The 27,749-nt window shown below is 52.4% G+C and overlaps 2 protein-coding genes across 7 annotated transcripts in view; one reads left to right on the forward strand and one right to left on the reverse strand.

The window, feature by feature from the left end:
- Positions 1–22: 22 nt before the first annotated feature.
- DNLZ (DNL-type zinc finger) lies at positions 23–6,167 on the forward strand. 2 transcript variants are annotated; one of them, XR_014887307.1, is made up of 7 exons: positions 23–221; positions 311–450; positions 888–1,088; positions 1,183–1,305; positions 1,402–1,506; positions 3,538–3,632; positions 6,055–6,167. XR_014887307.1 is itself a non-coding variant. In XM_085239513.1 (3 exons), the coding sequence occupies exons 1-3, from the start codon at positions 66–68 to the stop codon at positions 1,057–1,059; spliced, it is 468 nt and encodes a 155-aa protein (XP_085095639.1). In that variant the 5' UTR covers positions 23–65; the 3' UTR covers positions 1,060–1,157. The 2 variants fall into 2 exon arrangements, 1 of the variants encoding a protein (XP_085095639.1); XM_085239513.1 differs by lacking the exons at positions 1,183–1,305; positions 1,402–1,506; positions 3,538–3,632; positions 6,055–6,167 and having other exon boundaries at positions 888–1,157.
- Positions 5,731–27,749, reverse strand: part of GPSM1 (G protein signaling modulator 1) — a 50,416-nt gene continuing 28,397 nt past the window's right edge. The window contains exons 10-15 of one of the 5 annotated variants that reach the window (XR_014887306.1): positions 24,255–24,325; positions 22,370–22,549; positions 9,744–9,915; positions 8,045–8,253; positions 7,412–7,917; positions 5,731–7,329 (exon numbers count right to left, since the gene is read on the reverse strand). Coding sequence is in view for 4 of the 5 variants with exons in the window: in XM_085239504.1 (XP_085095630.1) it covers positions 7,729–7,917; positions 8,045–8,253; positions 9,744–9,915; positions 22,370–22,549; positions 24,255–24,325 (821 nt within the window). In the remaining variant the exon portion in view is untranslated. Of the gene's footprint in view, positions 7,918–8,044; positions 8,254–9,743; positions 9,916–22,369; positions 22,550–24,254; positions 24,326–27,749 lie in introns of all 5 variants that reach the window. The other 4 variants (XM_085239505.1, XM_085239504.1, XM_085239507.1 and 1 more) reach the window with 4 other exon arrangements.

The following is a 27,749-nucleotide window of genomic DNA, read 5'->3' on the forward strand; positions in this document are numbered from 1 at the left end:
TGGCGGTCTCCGTAGGAGCGACCGCGCCGCCTCAGCGCCGCCCCTTCTGCGCCTGCGCGGCCGCCATGTTGCGGCGCTTTATGCGTGCGGCCGTTCGCGCCGCGCTCAGCTCTTCCGCGGTTCCACAGCACCGCCCGGCACCGCGCCATGTGTGCTCCGCGCCGCCGGACAGCGTGGGGCGGCTGCAGGCATCGCACTACCGCCTGGTGTACACCTGCAAGGTGCGGAGTTGGGGCGGCGGGCGGGGTGGGAGCGGCCCCGCGGATCGGTGCCGCGCTGCTGACGGGAGCCGCTGCTCTGCGCTTTGCAGGTTTGCCGGCGCCGCTCGGCGCAGAACATTTCCCGCCTGGCCTACAGCCGCGGCGTCGTCATCGTCACGTGTCCCGGCTGCCACAACCATCACGTGATCGCCGACAACCTGGGCTGGTTCTCCGACCTGCAGGGCAAGAGGTGCGGGCGGGGCGGGGCTGCGTCCCAGCGGTTCCTCACGGCATCGCGCAGAGGAGCCGGGCGGGATGCGAGCATCGGGCACTGCGTGCTGCTCGGTGCTCCCTCAGGCTCTGCTCAGTCGCTGCTGGGTTCCCCCACCTGTGAGCATCTCAGAGATGCTGTCAGCTCGCTCGTGCTGTTGAATCTTATTGGTTTCTCACGCCCTTTAAAAACGAGGTTTGCAGTAATTGCTGAATTATTGATCCTAAGGGGTAAGAACAGCCTTAGGAGGTTTGGATAGTTCTGTCTGCTTCCCAAATAGCTTACAGAAGGATTTCTTGCCGGTACTCGTGTGTAAGCTCACTGTGTGATGTTAATGACCAAGAGCAAAGCCCCACGTCAGGCTCTTTCCTCTGGCCTTTGCTGTAGCATCACTGTTGGCTCTCATTGCTGTTAAGGAATATCGAGGAGATCCTGGCAGCCAAAGGGGAGAAGGTGAGACGTGCGCTTGCTGAGGAAGCCCTGGAGCTGCTTCCAGAAGGTGTGGCAGATGGTGGCCCTCAGAGCCGTCCTACAGAGGGAGAAAGTGGGGACCCCCCCCCAGAGACTGACAGCAAGGAACGGACCTGACGAGTGGGATTGGTGCCATTCTGCTGATGGCAAGAGAGACTTTCATGTTTCTTCCTTGACTTCAATAGACTGTGCTTAGAATAAATGTGTCTCCTCTCTCTGTTGTGTTTTTGGTTGGTGTAGTTTTGCCTTTGACCAAGCTAATAATGACAGAGTTGGGCTGTGGATATTTCTCCTGGTACTTTTGCTGTGCTTAAAGCAGTTTAAGGTGCTTCAGAGGCATTGGGAAGCCTGCTTTGTTCTCAGGTGAGAATGGAGCAAATAATTTCCGACCGTGTGCTTTGGCTCAAGGAGGTGTAGCACCAACTGGAGGTTCTAGCAGTGTCCTCTGGCCTTGTCCAGGTGTTGCACAACAGCAGCTGATTGCAGTGCTCCTGAAGGTGCATCGCATGGCAGCTGAGCAGAAGAGGCAATTGGGACCACCTGAGGACATGGCCCTGAGCACAGGTGAGTTTGCAAAGCCAAATGAGCCTGCAGGAGCGTTGGACAGCTAGCTCATACTGCAGTCACTTCAGTGCTGCCTTTTTCTTTCCTGAGGTATCTTCCCGAGTTAAGGCTCTGTGCCCCACATGTCATGGGGTTGAAGGTCTTTATTTGGGCTTACACCACTTCTGCTCTGCCCCATGGCCGCCCTTGCTCGGAAATAACTTGTGGGGTGGTGATGCAGTGAGCAGCCCTGTGGTTGGGGTTATGCAACTTCCTTACTGGTGAGGGGGAGGATGGGCGTGAAGGAACAATTAGTATTTGTAAAGCACGTTGGAGATAAGTGGAGCACCTAGAAATGTGTCTTATTTGACAGACATTGAGGTGCTTATTAATGCCACTGCTGCTTGTTAAGATCAGCTAGAAGAGAAAATAATAACTTCATAAATGAAAAATGTAGGTGTTTACCCGAGAGCTCTGTGCTGGTAGTGATGAATCAGGCAGTAAGGTGATCATACTGCAGTTTCTTTGGGCTCCTTTTGCTTGCGTAGTTTTTATGGGCTTGAGGTCTGTTAACATCTTAGTACAACAAAGTATCTGCTTTCTTGTGTTTTTAAACTTGGTATCAGAGAGTAATTGAGGTTGGAGGAGCCCTACCACCCTGCTTAGAGGAGGTTCAATTTGATAAGGACACTGAGGGTCTTGGCTTGAGTTTCTCTGAGGATAGAAGCCCCATAGCCTCTTTAGGTCTGGTATTTGGCCTATCCTATAATATAAGAATAAAATATGTCCCAGTACCTAAGAGAAATTTCCCATGTTTCATCCTGTGCCCATTACCTTCTTTCTAAACACTTACAGATTTATGAGGAGAGCCTTCTCTGTATCACTCTTCCATTAAAGAGCAATAAAAATTCCTTTCCAAAGCTGAACAAACCCAATTCTTTCAGCCAAGCGTGGTGCCCATGGATTCATCATTCAAGCATTGAGTGCGTTGCAAGCATTAATGAGTGTAGCTCATTTATCTGAAGTGTTTTACATGTGTTGCATTATTAGTATGGATCAGAGTGACGAGGAAACAATCACATTTCTCTGGTGATGGGTAAGTTCAGGGTGATGAAACAGCTTTGAAGGGCAGAGCATCCATCAGCTGGGTTTTGTGTGTGTTCACATCCTCGTGAAACACGGTTCTCTCTGAACCAATTAGATGGGAGAGCAATCCATGTTTTTATTAAGAATTAGGAGTGGAACACTGCTGTGTGCTCACCCTGTTGTGAGCTGCTGGCTCCTGTTAGCACTGCTGGAAAAGTGGTTCTGGTGTTGTACCCAAAAACAGCACTGTGCTGCCATTGCTCACATGGCTTTGATGGGGTGGAATGGAGCTGCTGTTACAGGATCTGCGTTGTCTTGGAAACAGTTCATTTATAACCTAACTTTTGTAATACTGTTTTCCTTACCTTTCTGTGCCCCTGGCTACAGGCAGGCTGTGCTAACTTCTGCTCTCTTACACTAGGAATTGTAGCTAAGTGTCATTGCAGTATTTCTGGTCCCTGGCACTTGGTGCTGCCCAGAGGCAGAGTGGAGGCTGAGCTGGTGCTGCTCACCCATGGGCTCCTGTCTGTGAGTTCTGAGGGTGGAGAAAGGCCTGCTTTACTGCTGCTCCTGCTGCTGGAGGCAGCTCTGAAGGCTTAGGCCAGCAGCTTGGGCAGAGCACGAAGCAGTAGGCTGCACAGAGTGGGTGATTCTTCAGGAGAGGGTCCTGGAATAGGACACGGAGCTTAGAGTGCTGTGAAACAGCTGCAGCAGGCAGGGTGCAGCCCATGGGGCTCCTCAGAACCACAGACTGTGCTGTGCAACAGGGCAGGAAGCTGGTGCTTTTAAAGACGTTCTGGGACCTTCAGCTGGAAGGGGAGAGGGTTGAACTTCTCTGATGGGCTTTGATAACAAAACAGGAGCGTTTGTTGCTAATAGCTTGCATTAAAAGAATGTCGTGCTTTATTTTGAAGAAGGTTTTTTTTTTTTTTTTTTCTCTTTTTTTTTTTTTTCTTTCTGAAAAAGGGGAGGCATATCTTTCTGGCAAGAAGGGAAAAAGCCTGCTGGAGCTGCAGTGTGATGGGGACCAGTGATGCCCAAGCCTGGAGCAGCAGAGCACGGTGAGTGATGGTGCACTGACGGGTGCCTGAGGCCCAGAGGAGTGATTTTGAGGCAGACAGAGCAACATTCACAGGATGCACTGCTGGCATAAACCTTTGCTGTGTTCCTCAAAGCATTTCACTGCAGCTGATGAGAGCTGCATTCTTTTCCTCCATCCTATCCTGCAAGAGCTTTGCTGTGAAATAGGAAATACTTTGCCTCCGGCTTTCTGCCTCTCCTGCTTTATTACATTCAAATTCCAGAGTTCACCCAGCTGCTGGGGGACGCTGATGGGTTGCAGCTGTTGGCTGCAGCAGATGCTGGTGTTCTTATGGTCCCCCCAGCAGTGGTGCAGGAGCATTTGGTAGAGTGCATAGAAATGGGAGCCCTATGGGGAGAGGAAGTGAGTCTGTGTGTGTGCAGGGGAGCTGGGGGCTGTGAAGTGTGCTGCTTCCACGGGATCTCATGTAAGCTTCTGGGCTGCCAGGTCCTGCTGCAGTGGGGGCAGAGAGGTACAGCAAGGTGAGAGCCCTCTGCCCAACCCCTGCAGGTGGGCGGCTGATACCTCTGTGCCCGTCCCTGGGCTGTGATCTTCAGTGCTACAGAATGATGAGCTTGTCGGTGCAGGAGTTAACCTGTGGCTGTGTCCTGGCCTAGCAGCAGTCAGGGAGATTGCTATGGAGAGCCTCTGAAAGCTGTCTGGAATTTACAGTGCTGGGCTGCTCAGAGCCAGCAGACCCCTCCCCGTGTGCTGCGTGCCCTTCCAGCCTGCTGGAGATCATGGCTGGGGCAGGAGCAGCACGAGGCTCAGAAGAGGGTTGAGGTAAGTGCTGAGACTCAGACCTGATGTGACTTGGCAGATGAGTTTGCAATACAAAAACTCCCACCAGGCACACAGTCAACACGAGCTCTCAAGTGTCTCTCAGGACACTTAGAAAAAAGCAAGGTAGGAAGGAGCAGTATCCTGTGTTTCTGATGTTTTTTATAGATTTCCTCCCCATTACAGCCCTGCACAGGGGCCAGCACCCTGCTCTGTATTTCACAGCTGCTGCAGCAGCTGCCCTTCTCGATCCAAGGCCAAGTTAGCCCCAGCAGTCCCCCCTTTATCCGATGGGTGCCAGCAGTGAGCTGCTCCCTCCACAAAGCCGAGCTCTTTTTTGTTCTCTGCACACTGTGACTCCTACTGGAGGATGCTGTGTTGTTCTCTTTTACTGGAGAACACATAGTTCCTTCCACAGCTACTAAGGACAGTGAGGCAGCAGGTGAGATAGGCTCCCATCACTTAGTTATAGGAATCATCTCAAGACTTTGCATAGTTGGAGGCATGGTTCTGTCCTCAGGTCACACACAGAGCCTTTGGCAGTACAGAGTTTTATGTGTCTGGGTAGTGAGAAGCTTAAGAATGCCTGATGAGAGCAAGCTGGTGGCTTTTTGTTTAGCTTTGACTGGGACTGGCCATAGCCTACACAAGGTAGCCAGGCATAGGAAGACCAGCTGGGACTTGGCTTTATTCTTACAAGCCTCAGGATCCAAAATCTGCTGCTCTCTGGCTCCCTCTCTAGCAAAGTCTAATGGCCTGCTCACTCCTGCTGTGTTGGAATGAGCTTGCACTGCTGCCTGCTGCTTTTTGAGTATCTTCACTAAGGGCTTATGGCAGGGCAGTGTGCAGAAATTGCTGCCCTTTTTTTCCAGCTGCCACCAGGGAAACAAGACCTGTTTTTTGGGGCAGGTACTAAAGCACTTAGCCTGAGAGGAAGGCTTCATCCTGATTTCTATGGGAGGGCTCGAGCTCACTGGGAGAAGCAAATACTTGACAGTCACAGGCTGTTGTCCCTGTACTCTTGGGCTTTGACTGGTGTTTGGGGGTATGGAGTGCTCAGAGCTTTGGCACTTTCTCTACAGCACCTGAAGGGAGTTAAGGCAGACAGACCTGTGTGCTTGTAAGTGAAAGGAATGTGTATGTGCACACGTACACCCTTTTCTTAACACTTACCTGTAGTGACAGCTGCCCCAAGAACAATCCCTGCACCCCCTCTCCCATCCCCAAGAGCCACCATTAGCTCTGCTGACAACAAAGCAGGAAAGGTGGCCAAAAAATAAGGAAAATGACTTTGCCACTGAAGCTTAGACACAAATATTTATTATTAAGCACAACCCTCCCTTTCCCTTGAGCTGTATTTGCTTCTAATATATTAATTCATTTGGCAGATTATTCTTTTTTAGAAAAAAGTACCTATGGGTTGGAAATCCCCCATTAAAATGACATTAGCAAATGCACATGTAAAAAATAAATAAGCTCATACATTCAAGTATATGGCAAATAATTAACACCTCTGAAAGCTTAATGGTCAGATTCCAGTTCACCACCTGGCTGAGAGCTGCACAGGGCCAAGCCTGGAGCTGGTCAAGTCATCCTCATCTCCAGTGTTGTCCTCTTTACAGATACAAGCTAGGTGGGTACATACGTGGCTGTGCACATTCTCCTGCCTGATCTCCAGCTATCTGACCTGGCGCAGGAAGGAGGCAGAGGCTCAGCCCAGGACTCTGGGCAGCAGGTGAGTGCTCCCTGGTAGCAGCTGAAATGCAGCTACCCCCCTCCCGTGGTCAGTATAGGCAGGTTAAATGCCTGGTGAGCAGCATCACTGGTCTGAAAATCTTACTGCTGGTAGGAAATGTCTCTGTCAAATGCGTTTTGATTAGAAAGTGCTGATTTGTTCCCTATAGGAAACATCTGCTTTGGCAGAACTCATTACTGGAGTTTCTCATGTCCAGGATAGCCTCTCTGGTCAAGCATTCCACCTCCTGAAGTTCAGTCTCTGCTGCCCTCCTCTCTGGGCTTGCATTTCCAACTTTACCAAAAGGGATGACAGTAAATGTGGACCCTTGTATTTGCATACAGGGTGAAACTGACTTCCCAGTAACAATTCCAACCTGGAGCTGTCACCAAGGCTCCATTTCTTGCTAGTGTGGGACCAGACTGTGTGCAGAATAAGGGCTGCCTTGCTGAGAGCAGGTCTGCTGGGGCACGGAGCAGCACAGCACTGGTTTCTTTCAGAAGAAACAAAGGGAGGGGAGTGCTATTGTCCTCCACTGCCAGCTGCAGGGGATAGTTCTGCTTGCTCTCCTGACAAGCCACGGCCAGAAAACGTTGCTGGCTTACAAAGCAGGTCAGTGCCAGATGCAGGTTTCTGCCTTAGGCAACTGGACATTCCCTTGTGAGGCTTCTGGCTCAGCTGCACCAGAAACAATGAGTTCAGCTAAGTTTGATTTCTGTGCTGAATAGATGGGCAGAAGACCTTCTTTCTTCCTTCTTTCCAAGGTACCATCTTTTGTCTTGTGGCTGCAATGCAGGCTGCATACCTGGCACTTACCTTTCAGGCTTTGTCCTATGCTTGTTCTCTGGAGGTCTCCAGATCCCACTAAAGGTAAAAGTGGGAGAGCCCCAGCTCCTGCTTTGGAGTTTCTGGCACAACTCCGTACAGGAGCAGCTGAGGAAGCAGAGGGGACAGCATACAGCTCTCACTGCAGAGTTCATTGCAACCCCAGAACAAACTTCAAAGGGTGGGGGACCATAGCTGCAGCCAGGGGTGGGGTGAGCTTTAGAAGGTCCTGTGCAGCTTCTGATTTGGGCTCATTTCCTTCCGTAGAAAGAACAAAACTGATGAAGATGTTTCCAGGGAAGGATCCAGAACAACTTGTGTCATGACACAGACGTGACTGCAAAATGAAAAAGGTGCTCTTCCTTTCCCCTATTAAAAGTATTTTAGAAATAAAGAAGATCGAGGCTGCATTTAACTACCTGCTCTGGGCTCCTCCTTCAGCTGCCAGTGTGAGTTCCTGGAGTTTTAGGTGACAAGCAGAGGGGCTGCCAAGGTCTTCTTCCCTTGAGCTGTGCCCATTGTTACAGAAGCTGCATCTCCTAAAAAAACCCTTGTTTAAAAACAGTCCCCTCCTGTGAACAAGTGCAGTGCAGTTGAGGTGCAGATCCTGGAAGAAGTCTGGCGGTGCAGGAGCACTCTGGTTTGAAACCACCTACACTTAAAGTTCTTTTTGAAAAGAAAAGAAAATCAAAAACAAACGAAACCAAAACAAACTCCCCAGACTTAACCCCAGTTCTTAGCTGGAACCAGGCCTTTGCTGCTCCTCTTCTGCCTCCTCTTGTGCTGAGGCCAGATCTACCCTCTGCTCATCCATGCGTTTGGCCTGGACCCGCTGGATGAGGCTGAAGAAATCCTCATCTGGCATGGTGGGACCACGGGGGATGGAATCTGGTGGTGCACAGCGCTGGTCGTCTATCCTGGAGGACTACAGGGGAAGAACAGGGGTTAGGGCTGCATGCTGCCCACAGCCAGCCTGGTAAGAGTAGGAGGGCATTGCTTGCTGATGGTGGAGAAAGTAGTCCACCCCTCCCTCCCGCTCAGCCCTGCTGTACCTGACACTTCATCAGCATGTTGAAGAACTCATCCCCTGGCTCCTGGGCATCCCCCTCCATGCACAGGTGCCCCAAGTTGTTGTGTGTTATCCGGAGGCCTGGCAGGTTGCCCACATTGGCACGCTGGTCATCCAGCCGTCTGCTCTGCGAGCTGGCAATGAGATCGAAGAACTCCTCTGTCTGTGGGGATGCCATCAGGGAGGAGTGTGCTGGGAGGGGGAGAGGAGCACACCAGGGTCACATCTCTGCTTACCGCAGAGTCCCGGTTCTCACCGAAATGCTGATCAACCAACAGACCTAAGCCCCTGTTTTAGAAGCCTCCCAGGGCTGAGCTGGGTAGGACAGCAGCTTCTGTGACCAATGCCATTCCCTTCCACCCTGTGTGGTAAGCAGGAACAATCCCACTGCCAACAGCACAAGCAAGCAAGCAAAAACCTACCAAGAAAGCAGGGATCAAAGCCCACAGCCCAGCCGTGCAACCACTCACACCCTTCTCTGGATGCCAGTGCTGGGGCACAGCCCTACCTGCAGGTACATGGCAGCCACCTCCCAAAAACCTGCAGGCTGCATCTGCTGCATTGCCTAGCACCTAGGGTAAGGCAAAGATTTTGGCAGGATGCTGCTGCAATTTTGATTTCCACCCAGCAGTTGCAGGTGACTGTACAGTTCCTGTGCACTGCTGTGGTTCCTTACTGAGCACTGCAGGTCCCGAGGGTTTAACTGCAGGCAGGTAACGTGCAAAGTAACGAGCCTGGCTAAGGCACACAGCAGAGCAATGCCCCCAGCCAGGGCAACACACAACACATGGGGCCTGCTGGCTCCTGGCAGCTGCTAGGCAGCAAAACACTCACAGAACAGGAACTGCACTTGGGATGGGGACAAGCAAGTGGAGCTGTAAGAAATCCAGCCTGGTGGGGCATCGCCTCAGGGAGCACAAAGCACTTGAGGGTGCCCCCAGATCCTGACACTGCTGCTCCAACAGCCCCAGCTCTTGGAGCCGTAGGAATGCACACTAACTGCAGCACTGACGCCTTTCAGCTCACAAAGAAACTTCAAACAACGTGTCCAAAAAGCTCAGAGACCAAGTGATGGATGAACAGAAAGTATGCCTACTTGAACGCTCTTAATAAAGCTTCATACTCATAAGGTACACAGCTGTTACAGCCAAGTGTGTTTCTGATGCAGAAGTGCATCTTGAAAAAAGTGATGTTTGCTTCCACCTTATTTTTAGCACAGAAGAAACCGCTCACCTGGGAGCGACCCGCGTCCCTGTGAGCAACAGAGGGACCTGCACGCCCTGTTTGCTGTAATCAAAGCACCTCAACACGCTGTCATAAAAAAGACACAAACCCAAAGCGCAGACACAGCCCTGGCCTGCCTTTCCCATCCCATCTATTTGTCAGATGGTTTCCTCCATTTATCCGTGTTCTTTCCACAAGCAAAGCTCCCTGTCTGCGCACCCGGAGCTTCCTCTTGTTTATCCATCCTGCTGCCTTCCCCATCCTTACGCAACACCCATCACCGCAGCATCCAACAACTGTACAAAACCCAGAAGTTTTTCCACTGTGCTCACACTGAGAACACCCAGCAGCATCTTCCCCTCCTGCCAGAGCCCACCCAGGCCATTGCACAGCAACACCACACAGCCAGCCATGCCACGGGAGCAGCACGACCCAGAGTCACAGCGACTTATCAACACCTCCATGCTTACGAATCCGTTCTTCCAGGGCTGGGACTGGTGTGGCTGCTGCCTCCGCAGCCTCCGACGGGCATTCCTCCAGCGGGCAGCGCTGATCGTCCATCCGGTTGCTCTGGAACTTGCTCAGCAGGTCAAAGAAGCATTCCTCATCCGAAGGGGTTCGGTTGATCTTCTGCAAAGACAATAAAACACAAGGGAGTCAGCACGCCCCAACCGCCTCTCACTGCGTGGCCTTTGGCAATGTTTCCATCCTGCCCTGCCCAGAGCTGGACTCCACGCTATGCCCGTCCTTCTCCATGCACTGCACCTGCCCAGGGTCACTGCCTCTTAAACTCTGTGCTCCTAGCTCAAAAACAGCCTCTCCTTTTCCTCTTTCCATTGGTTTGGACGATCCAAAGAAAACCAGCCTCCAAGAAGAGGCCGTGAACAGAGCGGTGGGGAGGGCAAGAGGTGGGAGAACCCAGCGGGTACCCCCCCATGGGGTGCTGCCACGTGCCAGGCTCAGGCACACTGCCCACCCCTCTTTCCCGAGCTGCTAAACGTAACCTCTGCACACCACAGCCCCCACTTCCTTCCGACCTGTCATTGCACCCTGCTTGCTCCGGCCATCACCAAGCTGCAAATGCCACAAAATTACAGTTGTTCAGGAAAACGGCTCTTGCATGAGAGCCCCAAATAAGAACCTTGCAGCAGACAGTGATATATTTAAGTTGTGCTGCTGAAGAGTTAGCACTCACAGCAACCTCTAATTGCTGTGCCGTGGTGGAGATGGGCAGGGTGCTGCACCAGGAGGGTGAACCCAGGTCCTGTGTTCACTGCTGCACAGCAGAGCTCTCTGGAGGGCCTTTGGTGAGGTGTGCAATGCTGACCCCAGCACAGGGCTGCTCCCTGGGCATGCAGAGTGCTACCAGGGAGCCCTGTGCTGGGGAGAGCTGTGTGTTGACAGGGTTAAAGCTGTGAGCCAGAGTCAATAAACGAAGGAAAACAATTTTCCTATATGCTAAGCAAAGCAGATGAGATGCACTCAGCTTCTATTTAGGGCAGCGTCAAAATTAGCAGCGGGCCAGAGAGGAACATTGGCAATATGGGAGCAGAGAGGGGAGGGAGAATCACCTCTCACCTCCTCCCAGGTACTGACTCACAAATGGAGCAGACAGACCCTCTGAAACCACAGCCTGAATGAGCTTCAGCCAAGGATGAACAGCTTCTAACACAGTCCTGCCGTGCCGGCTCACATGACCAAACTTGAAGGTGGAAGAGGAAGCCTGCTCATTCACACCACGGCTCCCTGGGGTGGCACAGAGTCAGTGGGGGCAGTGGCACAACCCAAGGAAGAGTTCCACCTCATGGGGGACGCAACAGACAGAGCTCATGGGGAGACCATATTTTCCCATAGCACATCCCACCGGGGATCCATCCATTTACAATATGAGGACCTTTGCTCCAAACACACCCGAGAGAGGAAAGGATGCTCTGCCTGGCCCTCCCTCAGAGCCCCACACCTCCCTAATTAAAACACCCCAATGTGACACTGCACAGAGCCCTGCCTGCTGCCAGCCCCGAGGAAGGAGCTGTGCAGGCAGATGGACGGGCTGTGCCCTGGGGTGCACCGTCTGCTGCCGAGCTGTGGCTTCCTGAGAGCCTGGGCATCCCCTAACAGCACTGAGCAACAGTCCTACAACAGCACAACCACCACCACAGTGTTGCCACAGACCCCAGCCCCACAGCGCACCCCACACCCTGCACAAAGCCTCAGCTCCCTACCCACAGAAAGGTCACGTACACAGCACTGCAGCTTTACTCCTGTTCTCCACGAGGGAACAGAGCATCCAGCAGCCTGGCTAATGACAGCCTGGGAGCCCGACTTGCTTACCTGAAACACATCTCCCTCCCTGGAAGGCAGCAGGGATGCTGTGTGCTGGTGCAAGCAGCAGGCTGCTCAGCCTGCCAGGTGGGATCCAGGATGTGTCAAACACAGCTGCAGTGCTGGGAACACAGGGAGCAACAGCACCAGTGCTGGGCTGCCTTGAGCTCCTCAACCTGCAGGTCACTGCCCAGTGAAGCACAGGTGCACACTCACCAGTACTAAAGAGAACCTCTCAGCCTCTGCCCAGCTCTGTCCCCTGGGCACAAAGCAGCATTTCATAAGGGCCAAACCCCCGTTCTGCCAGATGGGCTTCTCCTCTGTGTCCCCACGCAGCAGGGTCGGGATAAAACAGCAGGTTTCAGTGCTGCTCCTACAGCCACTCCTTGGAGAGTGCTTCCTCAGCAACCTGTCCAGCAACAGCTCCTCCTCATCCCATTTCAGTGATTAGACAACATAGAGATGAAAGGAGCAGGGACAGGACCCTGCACTCCATCCCCAGAGCTGACCTTTTGAGTGCAGACACTTCCCAGACAAACTGTGCTCCGGACCCAGCAGATATTTGCCCCGACACATCCGTGCCCATGTGTCACCTCCTATCTGTCTCTCCCCTACCAACTAGATGCATCCCAAGCACTTACCCACTCTCTCTTCAGGCAGCTGACCCAAAATCACCAGGCTAGAGCAGCAGCAGGAGCACTTCGCACGATACACACAGCACTGCCATCTGCTCCATCATCCCAGAACCCCTTGGAGGAGCCAACAGCAGCACTGCTGTGCACCCCAAAGCCTGGCACCATGCAGGGCATCAGACCCAGCTTCATTGCTCCGGCTGCGCAGGGTGGGCACCTGGGGGGGTGCTGGGATGAGCATCCAGAAGGCAAAGGGGAGTAGGAGTAGGGGGCAGGAGGAAACCCATATTGTATGCCTCAGTTTGATGTGGATGGAAGCACCTACTGCCTCTGCTCCCAGCACAGCAGTGGGGCTGCTCCAGTCCTAGCAGCTGGCTGCTGCCTTGGCTCCTCGTTGGCTCAGAGCTGTCGAACTCACACAGTCTGTGCCCAGGGCAGCACTCCCCCTTCCCTTCCCCAGGAGCTCCCCCAGCACCACTGTGCTCCTACAAGGCATCCACACAGCACCAGTTGCTTTGCGGGTTGCTGCATCCACTTCCCAGGGAGTAGCATGGATATTGGTAACACAAAGTTCAAAATGAATCCAGCAGCCAGCTTTAAAAGCAGCTCACTTTTCCAGCATCCACCAGTTCTATCCAAGTCACGACCCGCGGAAACCCCCCCTTCTGTCTCTCTATGCATATCGCCTCATTCCAGAAGCAAAAAAGCAAAGCCCACAGAAAGCCGCGCTGCGCTCACCGACCTGGGCAGCCGCTCTCCCAGCTCCGCTCACGACGGCTCTGTTTGCCGTGCGCTCCCCAGCGGCTCCGCTCGGCACCGGAGCACAGATTTACACGGAGCAGAGGACCGGCAGACCCGGCGTGAAGCCACAGCCCCGCATAAAGCCTCAGCCCCACCGCCGCGCCGTTCTCCCCCCGCAGCCGCATCCCCGCTCTTGCTTCGCCCTCACCTCGCTGCCACGATCCCGGCGCTGTTCGCCGATGCTCTCCGACGCAGCGCGGAGCTATGTGAATATTTAGCTTTCCCTCCACCTCCTCGCCTCCCACCCGCCGCGCACACTTCGCCTTAAAAATAGATCGGGATCGATTTTGCCGAACGACATCTGCAAAAGCGCCGCGGGCAGCGGACGCACCGTGCGCCTGCAGGCACGATCTGATGGCTCAGATTTAAAGCACTGAAATACCCAGGGACCCGCGTCGGCTCCCGAGAGCCCTCCTGCTCCACGTGCTGTCAGGGATGTGATTTTTTTTTTTGGACCTGCTGCAGAAGATACTCAGCCACGAATTGATTCTGAATTTAAACGCAGCCCTGTTTAACAGAGGGAACGTTGTGATCGTAATGAGATGCTAAGCACAGAAGGGATGCGAACACCGTGCAACAGCCCGGGGACAGGTTTTACATTTGTGAAATGCAAACAAACGTGGGTTTGGACTGTGGGATGGGTCACCAGGAAGAGAAGCAGCCCGCCAGCAAAACGCTGCAGTGCCCCATCGGCTCTCCATCCATACTGCCCTCAGAGCCTCCTGCCCACCTTCTGTTGCAGAAGTGGGGAATGTCATTAACCCTGAACAAAAACAGGTTCTCCATCACCCCGCACAGTCCAGGCTTCGGGACAGAGCAGGCAAAAACCAATTAGTGTGTGTGGGTCTGGTGCCATGGGCTGTGGAAGAGAGAAAATGGGAATCTGCCTCTACATCGAAGCTCCTGCCTGGGGAGCTCACTACTAAGCTACCACTCCGTTCATGATTTAATTGTAAGAAATGCTGCAGCAAATGAAGAAAGAAAGGGTGCAGGGATGAGAAATGGGCAGGGCATGGCCACTGCCACGCTCAGTGCAGGACACTGCTGCACACTAGCACAGGCACTGCCACATCTCTTGTGAAATGCACATCTGCACCACGGCTGCTGCCTCTGCACCACTGTGCTGAGCTGAGGGGATGCTTTAGGGCAGAGGGAAGCGGGGCTGTGAGTCACAGCTGAGCCCCTGCCCTGTATCTGAAGAGCCAAAGTTGGAGATAGCCCCATCACAGCACATGGAATGGGCACAGAGGGGGACATGCAGAAGATGGGGCTGACCCAGCAGCAGAGCCCTTGGAACAGCAAAGAACACTTTTTGCACCTGGGCACAGGATGCAGTGAAGGAGAGCAAGCAGAGCATCTCTGACCTGCAGAGTCATCCCCTGAACGTCCCCCCTGCAGCCCCCTGTGTGCCCTGGGCTCTGCGGTCCCAGCAGCCCCATACACACACACTGCAAACACAGACGTGCCCAACGCTTTTCCCTTCCATATGAAATTATCACCCTTCCTTGGACTGTTTTCAAAGATTTTTTTTTCCCTTTAAACAACTCGCCCACTCATCCCTATAAACGCCAGTGCTAAAAGCTGGTTCTGTTGTTAGGATTGCAAATAGCTCGGGCTTTATTGTTTCAAACAAAATCAAAATAGCTCACCCACACTCTCTCCTTTCCTAATGCCTCAACTGCTGACCTGCTGGGAGCGTGCCCTGCTGCTGTACATGGTGCAAACCCACACCTGAGAGCAGCAGCTCAGCACAGCCCCATCTCTGCCTTCCCTTGGAGCGCAGTGCCCATGGCAGTGTCCCCCAAGTGTCCCTGACACCTCTGCTGCTCACCATGCCAGCATGCTCAGATGCAGCCACTTTGTGCAATGGCCTCATTAATCCCAGGGTTACATTTCCTCCCCTCTGCTGGAAACAGCCCTGATGCATACAGACAGTCCTACAACAACGCTCTGCAGTTAAGGCAGTGAGTTTTCCCTGTAAGTTTTGACTACTCTTACAGTACCAGGTTGGCTTCCCGTTACCACTGAGGCCCAGATTCAGTCCTCACGTTTTTAACTACAACCCAAGGACACAAATCAGAAGCACTGTCACTCCAGGTCAGCCCCTTCAGGCTGGGTAGGGGGATGGCCAACTCCAGAGGATCAATTAACCACCAGGAGCGAGTCCAAGCTCCTTGCCCCAAGCCATCAGGGCCATGGGCTGATGCCAGAGAGCAGTGAGCTCTCAACATGTGATCAGCAGAGCCTTCCCCACACAGCCAAGCAGCAAAGCCAAGTAGAGCTCATTGCAGCAACACACACTCCATTGCTTTAGATGATATAACCCATGTTCCTGATTCAGGAAGGCAGAAGTAAGGTTAACAAATAGCGCTCACACCCACAGTGCACACCTCACCTCCTACAAACGCCCGACTCCTAATTATTATTTACACATATCCAGCAATGCCTGAAGGCCTCCTCCAACATCAAGGGCTCTCACCATGCACAGAGCCCACGGAACATGAAATCCCAGCCCCACTGCAGGCAGGGTGAGTCTTGGGGTGGCTCCATCGCTTGACAGTGCACCCCAATAAGCAAATCCATAGGGAGTGCTGTGGAGAGCTGCTCTCCCACCCCAGAGCAGGATGCACAGATACTACGATGTGGAGTGGACAGGTGAGGGTCATGGGGACCCCTGGGGTCCCCTCCAATTGCATGTGGAGCGCTGCTCCAGCCTCACTCCCTGCCAGGTGCAAACTACAGCCTCCTGGGGCTGCACGTGGAATGGGATGAAGCCAGGGGTGCTGGGAAAAAAAAAAACAAAAAAAACATTGTTTGGTCTTTTTTAGATTAATTGGTGTTAATTGCCTTGGGAAGGTTTGAAAATAGCACTGCTAATGGGAAATGTGGATGAAGGTGAGCAGAGCCTCGTGACTGCCACATTAACCCCAGACTGGGGCTGCGCCCTGCCCAGCTGGCAGCTCACATTGGGGCACACACAGGCAGAACCCCATAGCAGCCACTCTCAGCCCTGTGTGGGGACACAGAGCCCCAGGGAGCAGCACCCAGCCCTCCCTGCTCTCCCACGCAGCCTGCAAAGCGCATCCACAGCCACACCACTTCTTGTGCTCCCACCTGCCTCAACCAACAATATTTGTGCATGACAAGCAAACCAAATCCCCCCAACTGCAGGTCTGTGTCATCCGCTGTCACTGCCCAGTGATCTCAGGGTTACATTGATTTACACCCAAACAGAACTCAGACTCTGACGTTTTAAGCTCTTTTGGCACATGCAGTTTATTGCACGCAAGGAGGTGAAACCACAGACTCACAAAGTGCCCCAGGCACAGCACAGCCCCCAGGAACGAGAGAAGAGTTCCAGATTCAGAGAGAAGTCAAACATTTGGAGTTTTACAGCTCTGTGTCTGGCTGCGATTCATTCCTCTTTGTCAGTACTGTTCTCTTTAAAGTGACAGTTTCTAGGAAATGCTCAGCTCATCGTCCCTCTCCCTGCCCTGTACCACTCAAGGGCTGACAATTTGCTGGGAGAAAGGGCTGCACAAGGAGGAAAGCAGACCTCAATTACAGCTTCAAAGTGCCAATAACTGACAACCCGGTTACGTTGAGCCAGGGGAAAAAGAAATGTGTTTCAGGAGCTGGGTCAACCAGCTCCAGCATGGCCAGGCTGCAGAGCTCCTGTCCTCACCTTCAGTAAACGGCTGCGGTGGGACCTGGGACAACAATTTCAGGTCACATCCCTCTGGTTGGAGTCTCTTTTCCAATGTTTTCAGCTCCAAGGCCACCCTCCAGCTACATCTGGGATACGAGGGCTCACGTAATGCCTTCATGCAGCCCCCAATAATTGTGCCAAGACACTGAGAAGCATCCAGGCCTGGGGTCCAAAACATGACCTCTGCACAGCTGAGGGCTTGCACAGCCCTCCTGCACTTGGGTGTGCTCTCCTCTCTGCTCACAAGCACAGGCTTGCTTCAAATCCACAAACCCACCTCCCAAACCTGCCCTTCTGCATGAGGCAGAGCACAGTAAGGAAGAACATTACAGCCATGCACCCCACAGCACTGCCTGCCCCAAGGAGCAGCCCAGCCCCGCTGCATTCCCCAGGCACAGCACAGGGCTGCAGAGCTGCCAGTCCTGCCCAGCCTCCCTCGTGCTCACGTGGTCTCATAGGATAATTACAGAGAAAAGCAAGGCAATTCCCAATTTTAGTGCCATTATAAAACAGAGAGGGGGAATTCGTTACCTGGCAGCTGTTAATATTTAAGGGAGAAACTGATAATTTACCACTGAGGCAATGAGTGCAGCAGAGGCAGCGCATGCCAGAAAACACTGCTGCCTCCCCCCTCTGCCCCATGCAGTTCCTCTGCAGTGATTCTCTATCTCCCCACTCGTTTCCCTGCATAAAGTCCCAGCGAGGAGCAGCACCTCAGGACTCTGCATTGGAAAACCCACACGGTTCCAGCTCTGCTGTCCCTGCTGCAGCCCTTGATGTAGGAAAGCACTTTGGGCTCATGTGTGCAACCATCCCACAAAAGGAGCCAAAGAGAAGAAGGGCCCCAGTGCTTAACAAAAAGTCTCAGACAGACATGTGGTCGGAAGGGTTGGATGCATGTTTTAAGATGATGCAGCCAGATTGCTGCTGCTTCTCAGAGCAGCCTGCATCCCTGGAATCCTCTCAATATCCACCAGGCCACAGCCCTGCAGACACATCTCCCAGGTCTGCACCCACACCAAGTGCTGCTGGACATCTCACTAAGCAAAGAGGAAGGCACAGCCTGATGGTGACACAGCTCGGTGGGCTCTAGCAGAGCAGACTTCGAGTGCCACAGGAACAGCCTTACCCATCAGAGCAGCCACCCACCCCTCCAGCTCCAGCTTTCTTGGAGCATGTTCACACCAGAAAGTCTGACCAGCCATACTGGCATAATTATACCACGCAGCTAAACAAAAGGTTGGGAGATAAAGGAGGGCGTGCGTTGGCATGGAGGTAGTTCACACATCAATCAGATCATTACATCATCTTAAAAGAGAGGGAAGATGCACAGAGAGCCACAGAGCAGCCAAGCATGGGGCACCCACATCAAGCTCTGAATGGACAGCAGAGGGACTGAGCTCTCATTGGCCATACAGAGGATCAACTCAACAGGATATCGAGAGAGAGAGACAACAACATGGAAGAACTCTGGCACCCTGCCTGCAGGGGTGTCAACTACAACATTCTCCCTTCTTTTATGGTCGCTTCCCGCTGTAGGCATAAAGCAGGTCTTATAAAAACATTTGTCCCAGGGAATGTTTGGAGATACAGCATGCTGTGCGTGTGTTCTGTGTCTAAATACATCAGCCCATCTCTGCAAGTCCTCAATGCACACAGCTCCTTCTGTTATTAACTACAAATAGTTCCCACAAGGGCTCGGGTGGTTCAGGAGCCAGGAAGGACTCCTGGGCTGATGTTCTCCACTGGGGGGACTGGGGTCCAGATGAGCAGCACCATTTCTGAACCACTGACCCCCAAGGAGGGTAGTGGGTGAGGGTGGTCCTTTCTTCTCTGTGCTTTTTCCCAGCAGTCCAGTAAGCACTGCAGCCCCTGAAGCCAGGCTCACACAGCCCCACAGATCCCAGTGCCTTTAGCTCATTTCTGCCCACAGGAGTCATGCCTAGCAATAGGACACATCCCCAGGCAAGTTTTTTTTTTTCCAAGAATACAGAGCATCTTTGTTCCCTGGGCCCTCTCCTGCCTTCTCAGAGACGTTGCTTTCTCAGACAGGAGAGTGAAGGACAACTACACTAACCTGTGCTCACCTGATGCTTCTGAAGCATTAGAAGTCCCCTCCATGGGGCAACCCTCTGCAAAAGGCAGCTGCTGCCAGTCCTCTGGGAGCCTGTGCATTAAGACCTTCTCCCCCAAGGAGGAAAAGGGTTACGTTCTGACCAAGCCTTTGATGTCTGCAAGCTTCACGTGGTGCAAAACCCTCTGCTTTGACATTGTTTTAAACACAGCAAAACCCAACAGAAAATCTCAGGCCTGGCCACCCAGCTATAGGCACGAGGACCCAACCCTGATACACAGACTGCTGCTACAACAGAGAGAAAACAACCACATGTGGCTCAACCCTCAGCTGCTCCCACACCACAGCCTGCAGCGACCCACAGCTCTGGGTGTCCCATCAGATCCCACACCAGCCCCAGTGCAGACAGACAAGCAGGACCCTTGCATCGTGTCCCAGTAGTGATGAAGCCCCTATGTGCCCAGGACCCTCCCACCCCTAACAGAAAGGTGTGAGCCCACAGAGGAACCCTCACCCACATCCTACCTTACGCAGAGCCTGAGCCATGGTTTCTCCCACCCATCCCAGTACTGCCACAGCTTTGCCAACAGACTGAGCCCTGCTCCCAGGGCCCGGTAGTGCTGCCAGCAGGGCCAGGCTCCTCTCCATCACCAAATGCCTCGCCTCCCCTTCCACTTTTCCCTGCCTCCTCCCATGGGGAGTTTCCCAGCAGCTCAGTAATTAGCATCATCATCACTGATGCTAATAACAACACCACAGCTCCTGCCATCCAAAGCTCAAACAACTTTACAGCCACCATCACGCCTCTGTAAGCTTCTGGGGTTGGCAGGGGAGCAGCAGTACCCATCCCACAGGTGGGGAGGAGGGGGTGAACAGGACTTATAGAGAGACCTGTTCAGGGCCTGGGAGGTTTGTTCTGAGCTCGTCTTCTGAGCGCAGGTATGGTGACATCCCATACGCAACCCAGATCAGCTATAGGGGCACACTGCTAATGAAGGACTTGCTGTTAACTGATGGATTAAAGATTTTTTGCTTTGAGCATTTGCAAAGTGAGGAATAGGATGCGACTGCGGTCTGAACAGCCTGACCAAAGTCAGCTCTGTGGGAGGGAGAGCAAGAGAAAGGGTCTGAGCTGGGTTCCAGCCTCTCCTTGCTCTTGGGTGGGGTTTGCTACATTTCACTTAAAAGGGCACAGATGGAAACAGCTTTTCAACACAGCCCACCCACACTCCCATCCAACAGAGCAATGGGACAAAAGCCAAATGCAAGATGTTGACTTGAAAGGTTCGGAGGTCTGGGCTGCACTACAAAGCCAAGCTGGCATCACTGTCAGCTGGGAGCACAGAAACCAGACAGGATTCACCTGAAGTAACCCAGAGCACACTGCACAGCCACCGTCCTGGCAGCAGAGCCCTTCGTGTAGGGCACTGTGTGTGTGGCAGGGCAGGGTCTGAGGCACAAGCTGTGTCCCAGTGGGGCTCTGCACAAAGCCTTTGTAGGGCTGGGATGGGCACGTAGCACAGACACGGTGCTGCTGAGTCCAAAACCCAAACACCCAAAGTGAGATGAAGCCCTCCAGCAGCAGGCTCAGCCCTGCAGTCTGGTCTCTGGGGCTGTGCACAGGCATGGATGCAGCATTCTTCCCTTCCTCATCGCCATGCAGAGCTCCCGGATGTCCAAGGGTATTTCAGAAGCTTTTAGGAAAAAGATTATGAACACCTCCACCTTCCCTTCGGTACAGCTACAACCTGAGAACAAGCCCAACCTCACACATCACACTTATTATGGGACACAGGCTACAGTCTGTTAGTTACCAAGATGGGCATTCTCCAAAACATAAGACAGACAGTTGCCTTCTCCTCCAGCCAAGTGCATCATCTATTCTCTCCTAGGACAAAATGGGTATGTTTGGTGTCTGTGAGGAGGGAGATGCTGGTTTTCCCTGCTGCTCTGCCTATCTTAAGTTCACTCTCTCTGCTGTTTGCCCCACCAGGTGCACCAGGAATGCTTAGGGGCTGAACTTAAAATGAACTCGCCCACAAATCCAGAGAGAGCAGGTAGAGTTAAGGCACTACAACACCTGGGCACCTCGGTGAGCCTTTCCCTGCCTCCTCACCATTCACCAAACCCCTGCATGTATGGTGACAACTTGCTGGTGGCTGGCAGCATCCCAGGGGCCCTTCCTACACACAGAGCCCTATGTGCTCACACACACACTCCAGGAACACTCTTTGCCTTACTCTTGCTGGAGCACTGCTTTTGTTTGTTTTCTGGCTGAGTGTCCGAGTTAAAAATACAAGGCTATTTCTAGCAGAAGCAGGCTGGTTTTTTTCTGCCTTTGTATTCCCTCAGATGCCCCCGTGCTGCTGTCTCCTTTCTGGTTCAGATGAGCTTTGTTTTCCTTCCCAACGATCATGTTTGCACCGGTGAGCAGCAGGAAATGCTTTTCCTATTAGACCATTTCCACCGACACCATTGGGAATGAAACAGCAGCTCAGAGAAGTCTAAAAGAAACAATTGTTGTAGAAATCCTGTCTCCAGCGGTCAGACAACGGAACAGAAAACCAGGACTGTCTGTGGCCAGAAGGGGATGTGCATGGCTGTGCAGATCAGGACGTGTTCTACCTGCACCCATAGTATGGGAACAAGGAACCACGTTCAAACATCCCCTCTCTACAGGCAGGCTTCATCCCAAGCTCTGAAGCTCAGACCCTTTCTTACCTAACATAGAAATATTGTTTTGTGTTCTTTTCTTAAGCACTAAGGAGAAACAGGTGTCTGTCTCCTGGCTTGGACTGCTTCCACCTGGATTCAAGTGAGTGATCACAGAACTGCATACACTGAGGCTGTAATGCACCACTAAAGCAGGAGATCAAACATTTTGGAGCATCCATGCCATCAGGAAGTCTTTGCTGTTACAACACACCCCCAGCAGCAGGAAGCTGAGGATTCGGGGCTTCTCGCTGAGTCCAAACATCTCTGAGCCCCCTCCCAGGACTCAGAAACGTGCCATTGTTTGTGGGTGCAATTCCCATCTTCAAAACCGAGAACGAAACCAACACAGCTGCAGGAAGCCTCCCCAGTGCATCATGTTTGCCAGTGTCACAGCATGAGCATCAACACAACCAGAACACAGCGGCCCAACAAACAACTCTGTTGTTTGGGCTAAAGACAAAAAAAAAAAAAAAAAAGACAGTGAGAGCTTTCCAGGACTCAGATGCCCATCAGCTCTGGGGAACCAAGCACAGCCCGAATCAGAGATGCTCACCACACACCCATAAGCCATAAATCACCAACATCACGGCCAGCTCCTGCCCTTTTGGAAGCTTCATACGATTTCCTTCCAGAGAGAAGCTCCTAGGTAAGGATTTGCCATCATCTCATCCCAATCACTGGCTTATTAAACCACGCTCTGCACACTGAGCATGTAGGCTCTGCTTCCCATCCAACAGCCACACCACCACCCCTCCCCTGAGAGCTTGGAAAGGAGGAAGGAATGAAGATATCCTAAGATGAGCACTAGAGGAGAAAACCACTTCTTCCTACCGACTGTGGCACTTGCACTCGGACTTGGCTGCTATCCAGGGGTGATGTGCACGGCCCTTGGGGCCTTCTATCCAAACCCAGTTGGTGCTCCCGGTATTTCTTTGACCTCACAGGTAAAGACAAGAACTCTTTTCCCGAGATCTTCAGGTCTCCCACGTGATGGCTGTCCCCATTCTGGTCCTTGGGAAAGCAAGAAATAGTTATTGTACAGATTGCTTGTACCAAGACCTGCTGCCCTAAGATTTAGAGTACAGCAGATGCACAGAAAAAAGAAATTAATGGGGCTTTTAGGCTGCCTGAGCTGATATATTTTGTGTATCGTCACAGAGGATGATTTTAACGAGTGGAGGGGAAGCATCACCCAAACAGCACACAATAGTCAACTCCTCCACAGGGAGAGATGAGAGAGAAGCAGCATCCCCTTAAAAGGAACCAAAAAACAGGGATGGGGGTAAGGGCACGGCTGGCTTATTTACAGACATAGGAAGTGATGGCTGAAAGGTGCCTCCACCTGGAGGGCTGACCCTTCCCCAGCAGCTCAGCATGAATGGCTGGAGCCCCATTCAGCCCCTCCAGCAAGCTCTGTGTTACAGCAGTGCACAGGAACTGCAGGGCAACATGACAACTGCAACAGGTGGCTACAGGCAGTCCCCTGCTCCCTCACTGCTGTCTTCCTTTGCTCTCTTCAATGCCTGTGCAGGAGTTTTCCCACTCCTTACAGTACAAACAGGAATAGTGAGAATGAATAAGGAGAGTTTCAATTCTTTAGATGTTATCAGTAGGACCGACTGCAGCCTGGCTGGTGTCCACACCTTGAAAAGGAGGCACTAAAGTGGCAGCACAGAAGCTGCTTTGCTGCCCTGGATAGAGGCTTCAAACAGCTTCCTTCGTGCCAAAAGGATAGATGACTCAATTACAGCATGTAAGCACCTTCGGGGTGAAAGCCAGTGTGTGATAAAGAATTTTTAGTCTGGTGGAAAGAAGGATAAACAAGGACTGATGGCTGGGAGCCGAAAGCAAAGATCAAAACAAGGAGCAGGGCTGGTGATAGCAGGGCACGCTGCTGCTCACTGGACTCCAGGGTCCCGTGCCCCAACCCACAGCTCTTATTTGCTCCCCCCAGGACCCCTGAAGCTCACCCACCCCTCCACCTTGAAGGAGGCTCAGCCATTACAGCATTAGCAGCAAACCACACATCAGCAAAACTAAACGTTGGGTTGGGACGTGCAATTGAGCATCCTTCTGGCACTGCTGTCCCCATGATGCTCTCCAGCCCAAAGGCCAAGCACAGTGCCCACCCGGACCCCTCCCCCAGGGTGAGTTTGATAAAGCCCTACAGCAAACCAACAGCTGCCCCTGGGCAGACCCAGCAGCTCCCTATGGGATTTTCGGAGGGATGTAGATGAGCCCCAGAGGTGGGAAGGCTCAGTGCCTGCAGCTGTCTGTAAAGCAGCCTTTGCCCTGGGGAGAGAGTGAGTGCTGCTCTGCTCAGATCTGACATTTCCAGCAGTGCACTGGAGCAGAAGTCCTCAGAGCCCCTTGAAACAAAATCCTCCACCTCCTGCAAGGCACAGCTCCCACTTCTGACCTCTCCTTCCTCCCCGCGCTGAGCAAAGCACTCTGCTGGGTTAATAACATGCTGAGATGTGCCACCAGCCACTGAAGGGGCTAAACCACTCCCCTTATCCTCTTCGATAGAGGACTTATTTTAAAAAAGAGTTCAGAATAGCCTTTTTCAGCTTTCAGTTAAGTGTCTCTCCTCCAAGCTCTCTAGAAACCCTCTTTGGTTAATCCCACTGACACTAATTGTGTCCTCCCCTCAGCGAGCCACCACAGATTGCTACCCACACTCAGTCCCCAAGGCCAGGCAGGCTGCTTTGCTTACCTTTTCAGAAGGGAACTTCAGGAGGTCCAAGCTGTCCATGCTATTTCCTTGGACTCTCTTGGGCCTGGCTCCTGCAAAACAACACACTTTTGCATCAGGAGGTGTCAAAGCAGGACAGCCCCTCAGCTCCCATTGCTGCAAAGTCAGACAGATGGGATGCTGCAGCTGCACACTGTCCTTGAGGTTCAAATGTGTTTTCTCTCTGTTGTTTTGAATCTTTTTCAAAGTGCTATCACAGCACAGTCAGCAACAGCCAGAGCTGCACAAACCAGCAGCAGGGCCACACCGTGACCATGGGTCTCAGCTCTGGAATCTCACAGTTACAGCCCCCACCTCAAGCATGAGAAGTCAGGGGACTGGCATTGAGAAAAATCATAACAAAAACATAATGTGTGGGATTGTTGCTTTATCTTCATGCTTTTAGCTTAAAGAATGTGTCTGGGACACAGCACAGAGCCTCTCTCTACAGTCACAAGGACTAGAAAACTAAGCAAAAGAGCAAACTTTCATGGCTTTCATGGGTCCAGCATCAAGAAGATGGAAACTTTGCTTTCACAGGTATAAAATTTGAAAGCACACGTGATAAGTTTTATTTCATATAAGCTGAAGGTTTTATTTAGCTGAGAGCCATGTGATACCCCACATCAGCAAAGCCAAGCAAGGCAGAAAGAGAACCATTGGACTGGAGGTCCCATGACAACAACTCCCAAGCTTGGGGGGATGTCCTGGAGGAGGGTGAGGAGTGTATGTGAGTTGAAAGCCATCCTCATGCAGAGCCCTGAGAACGGAAACCACTGAGCTGCAAGCAGTTCCTGCAACAGCAAACTCATCTAGCCCAAGGGTCCCTGTTTCCCACCAACATCTAAACAGCACCGCTGCTTATCCTACAGCCTTGCCTGCCCTAAGTGAGTTTTGTGCTCTTTAATATCTTACCATTTTTATTTCAGCCCTTATGTTAACTAAGCTTAACTAAGCTACCACATCTTTACTAAAGCTGAGGTCCTTGGCAGGATGCACAACACCCCCCTCACCCACGGGCACCAGCAGGACGGAGGGGTTTCCTCCCACATTGCCAGGAGAGCAAAGTAAGATAAATCAGATGGCACACGTGGGTTTGGCAGTGATGCCCAAGAGGTGAGGTCTGCACCTGGAAGCCAGCGTGCGTCACAGCAGCTTCTAATGGCTGCTTCCAGGAAAGCCCTGAAGCAGCAGCGTGTGCCTGATTAGATAAACACACGTCACTTCTAACGGCCTGAAGAGTTGTTAATTGTACACCTCCATCATCTGTGCTTTGGTACATTCACAATAGCATTAAATTGCTGGCCAGCGACCGTCAATCTCTGATCTGAGAAAACCTGCCTTCCTCTTTTGTTAATTAGATACACAGAGTCAGATTGCCCCAGCAATTAGGGCACACAAAACAATTCATCTTTTCCAGCTATGTTGGTGCTGATGTTCCTCTGCTACCTCACAGAGACCTCGCACTCAGCTGAGCCAAGAGAGGAACTACAAACCCAACTCCAAGCATCCCAACTCAGCTATCTGCTTCCAGAACAAAACACAACCAGCCACGAGGCCAGAGGGGCTCCAAACACACCCAGTTCCATTCTCCCCATCACTCCAGAGCCCACACATGCCCATCTTCCAGCAGAGCAGAGAGAGTCCCATACTCACAAGCACACTGCAATAGGAGGAGTCCCATCAGCTTGCTGTCCCCAGGCAGAAAGGTCCCCAAGGCAGCTCCAAATCATGTGTGCTGCCCCAACCTCCTCCAAAGTCCCTTTTCTCAGCAGTATCCACAGCCCTAATGTCATACAGACATCCCCATCCTCCTCCTCCCCATCACCAACCGACAGTGGTGGAGGCAGCAGACTGAGCAGCTGAAAACCCGTGTCTGTTCCTCTGTAAGCTTTTCTCTTCTCTCTCCAGTATTTATTGGCATGTTTACCAAGCCAACTGCAGAGTAACCAAAAACCTCAGGGGCATGTCTAAATGCTCTCTCTGTCTTTAAGGTTTGCTGAGGTCTCTAATAAGAGAGAGCTGAAACCTTCTTGTGAACATCAGCTGAGCACAGCTGCTGACTGCCTGCATTCATGGCTTGTTTTCCTGCAGCTCCTCAGATGTTGTCCTTCTCAGCACTCAGGGGGTGTTGTTGCTTTTTAAATTTTCCCCCTCTCAGAATTCCACCCCCCCTCTACGTTCTCAACTCTGAAGCAAGGAGGTTGGGTTTCTTTTTTTTTTTTAATGTTTGTTTTTTGCTCCTGCAGTTTGGTTCCTGGGGTGTTCAACGGTTTCCACATTCCACTGTTTTAAAACTGGAGGCAGCCCCTCCCCAACTAGGAGGGAGAAATGAATCCCAGGGGAAGTTGACTGGAAGACAGCAAAGGGGTGTAACTGAGACATCCTTGCTTCTCCTGGCTCCCTCGCATCCCTCATCTCCAGCTACTCCCTGCTTTTCTGTCTTTGGGACACTCACCCAATTTATTCACCTCCAGGCACTTCTTTCTCACAGCCACACTCTGCAGAGACCCCCATCCTTGTGCTACTTATGACGGCACAGACACAGCGTGCTTTATTCCCAATCGTTTTGCATAGCCAGAAGTTGGGTAGTGCACAGCCCCTGCTGTCCTTGTGCTGTTCAGGCTGAATGGTGTAGGGCAACTCTGTTTTTCAGGACTTCGAGGGCTTCACCATCACACTGAGGGGAAAGAGCACACCAGCCTCTTCTGCAAAAGCCTCTGATAGCACCTGGTCAGCACATCACTCCATGGGGTTCCAGCTCCCATTGGGCAGCGAGGCACTGGGAGGACCAGCTGGCTTCCTCCTAGGAAGACACAGCAAGAACTCTCACAGTACCTTGCTACCATGCAAGATGTAGCCACAGAGAACTCAAGGAAGTGTTTTATCACAGAACAGCCATGGACTGCCCCATGCAGATTTGCAGTAGGGTAAAACCGGGCAGGCAGAGGGGCAGTTCTGTTCCTGTGTCCTGCTTGCAACTCTTGGGATCTCAGCATTGACAAGATCGAGCACAACATGTGCAGCAGCAGCTCAGGGAGCCCTGCCAGGAGCTCTCATCAAGCTGACATGTGCTATGAGGGCTCCTAGGAGGAGGACTTCTCCATAGACAGAGCAAGCTCCCAAGCACAGAGCAACCGACAGTTCTATTTGCAGGCCTGGAACAAGCTGTCTCCCTCTGGGTGGCTGTATGTGAATTAAAGCTGACAGTGAAATCCACAGAGAACTGCTGGGGAAAGGTTACACGGCCAGCACTGCTCCTGCCCTCCCTCCAGCTCTCATGGCTGAGCAGCACACAGCAGCTCAGGGGCAGCAGTTACCCTGCAGAGCACAAATCTCAGCATAAGCACTTGAAAAGGCCATTTCTCTCTACACTCAAATCAACCGAAATACCAACTTGTCTTCTTGACCAGACTGTTGCCCTCTCACATCCGCACAGACCCCAGCATTTCAGATCCTTGGTTCTGGCAGACAGCT

This window comes from Meleagris gallopavo, chromosome 19, assembly GCF_905368555.1.
Source record: "Meleagris gallopavo chromosome 19, MGAL_WU_HG_1.1, whole genome shotgun sequence".
Classification (NCBI taxonomy): Eukaryota; Metazoa; Chordata; class Aves; order Galliformes; family Phasianidae; genus Meleagris; species Meleagris gallopavo.

Excerpts from the sequence above, each read along its gene's own strand:
- DNLZ (XM_085239513.1), top strand. The coding sequence starts at position 66 with ATGTTGCGGCGCTTTATGCGTGCGGCCGTTCGCGCCGCGCTCAGCTCT. Across the intron at positions 222-310 it reads GCCTGGTGTACACCTGCAAG|GTTTGCCGGCGCCGCTCGGC; the intron begins GTGCGGAGTTGG and ends TGCGCTTTGCAG. Across the intron at positions 451-887 it reads TCCGACCTGCAGGGCAAGAG|GAATATCGAGGAGATCCTGG; the intron begins GTGCGGGCGGGG and ends ATTGCTGTTAAG.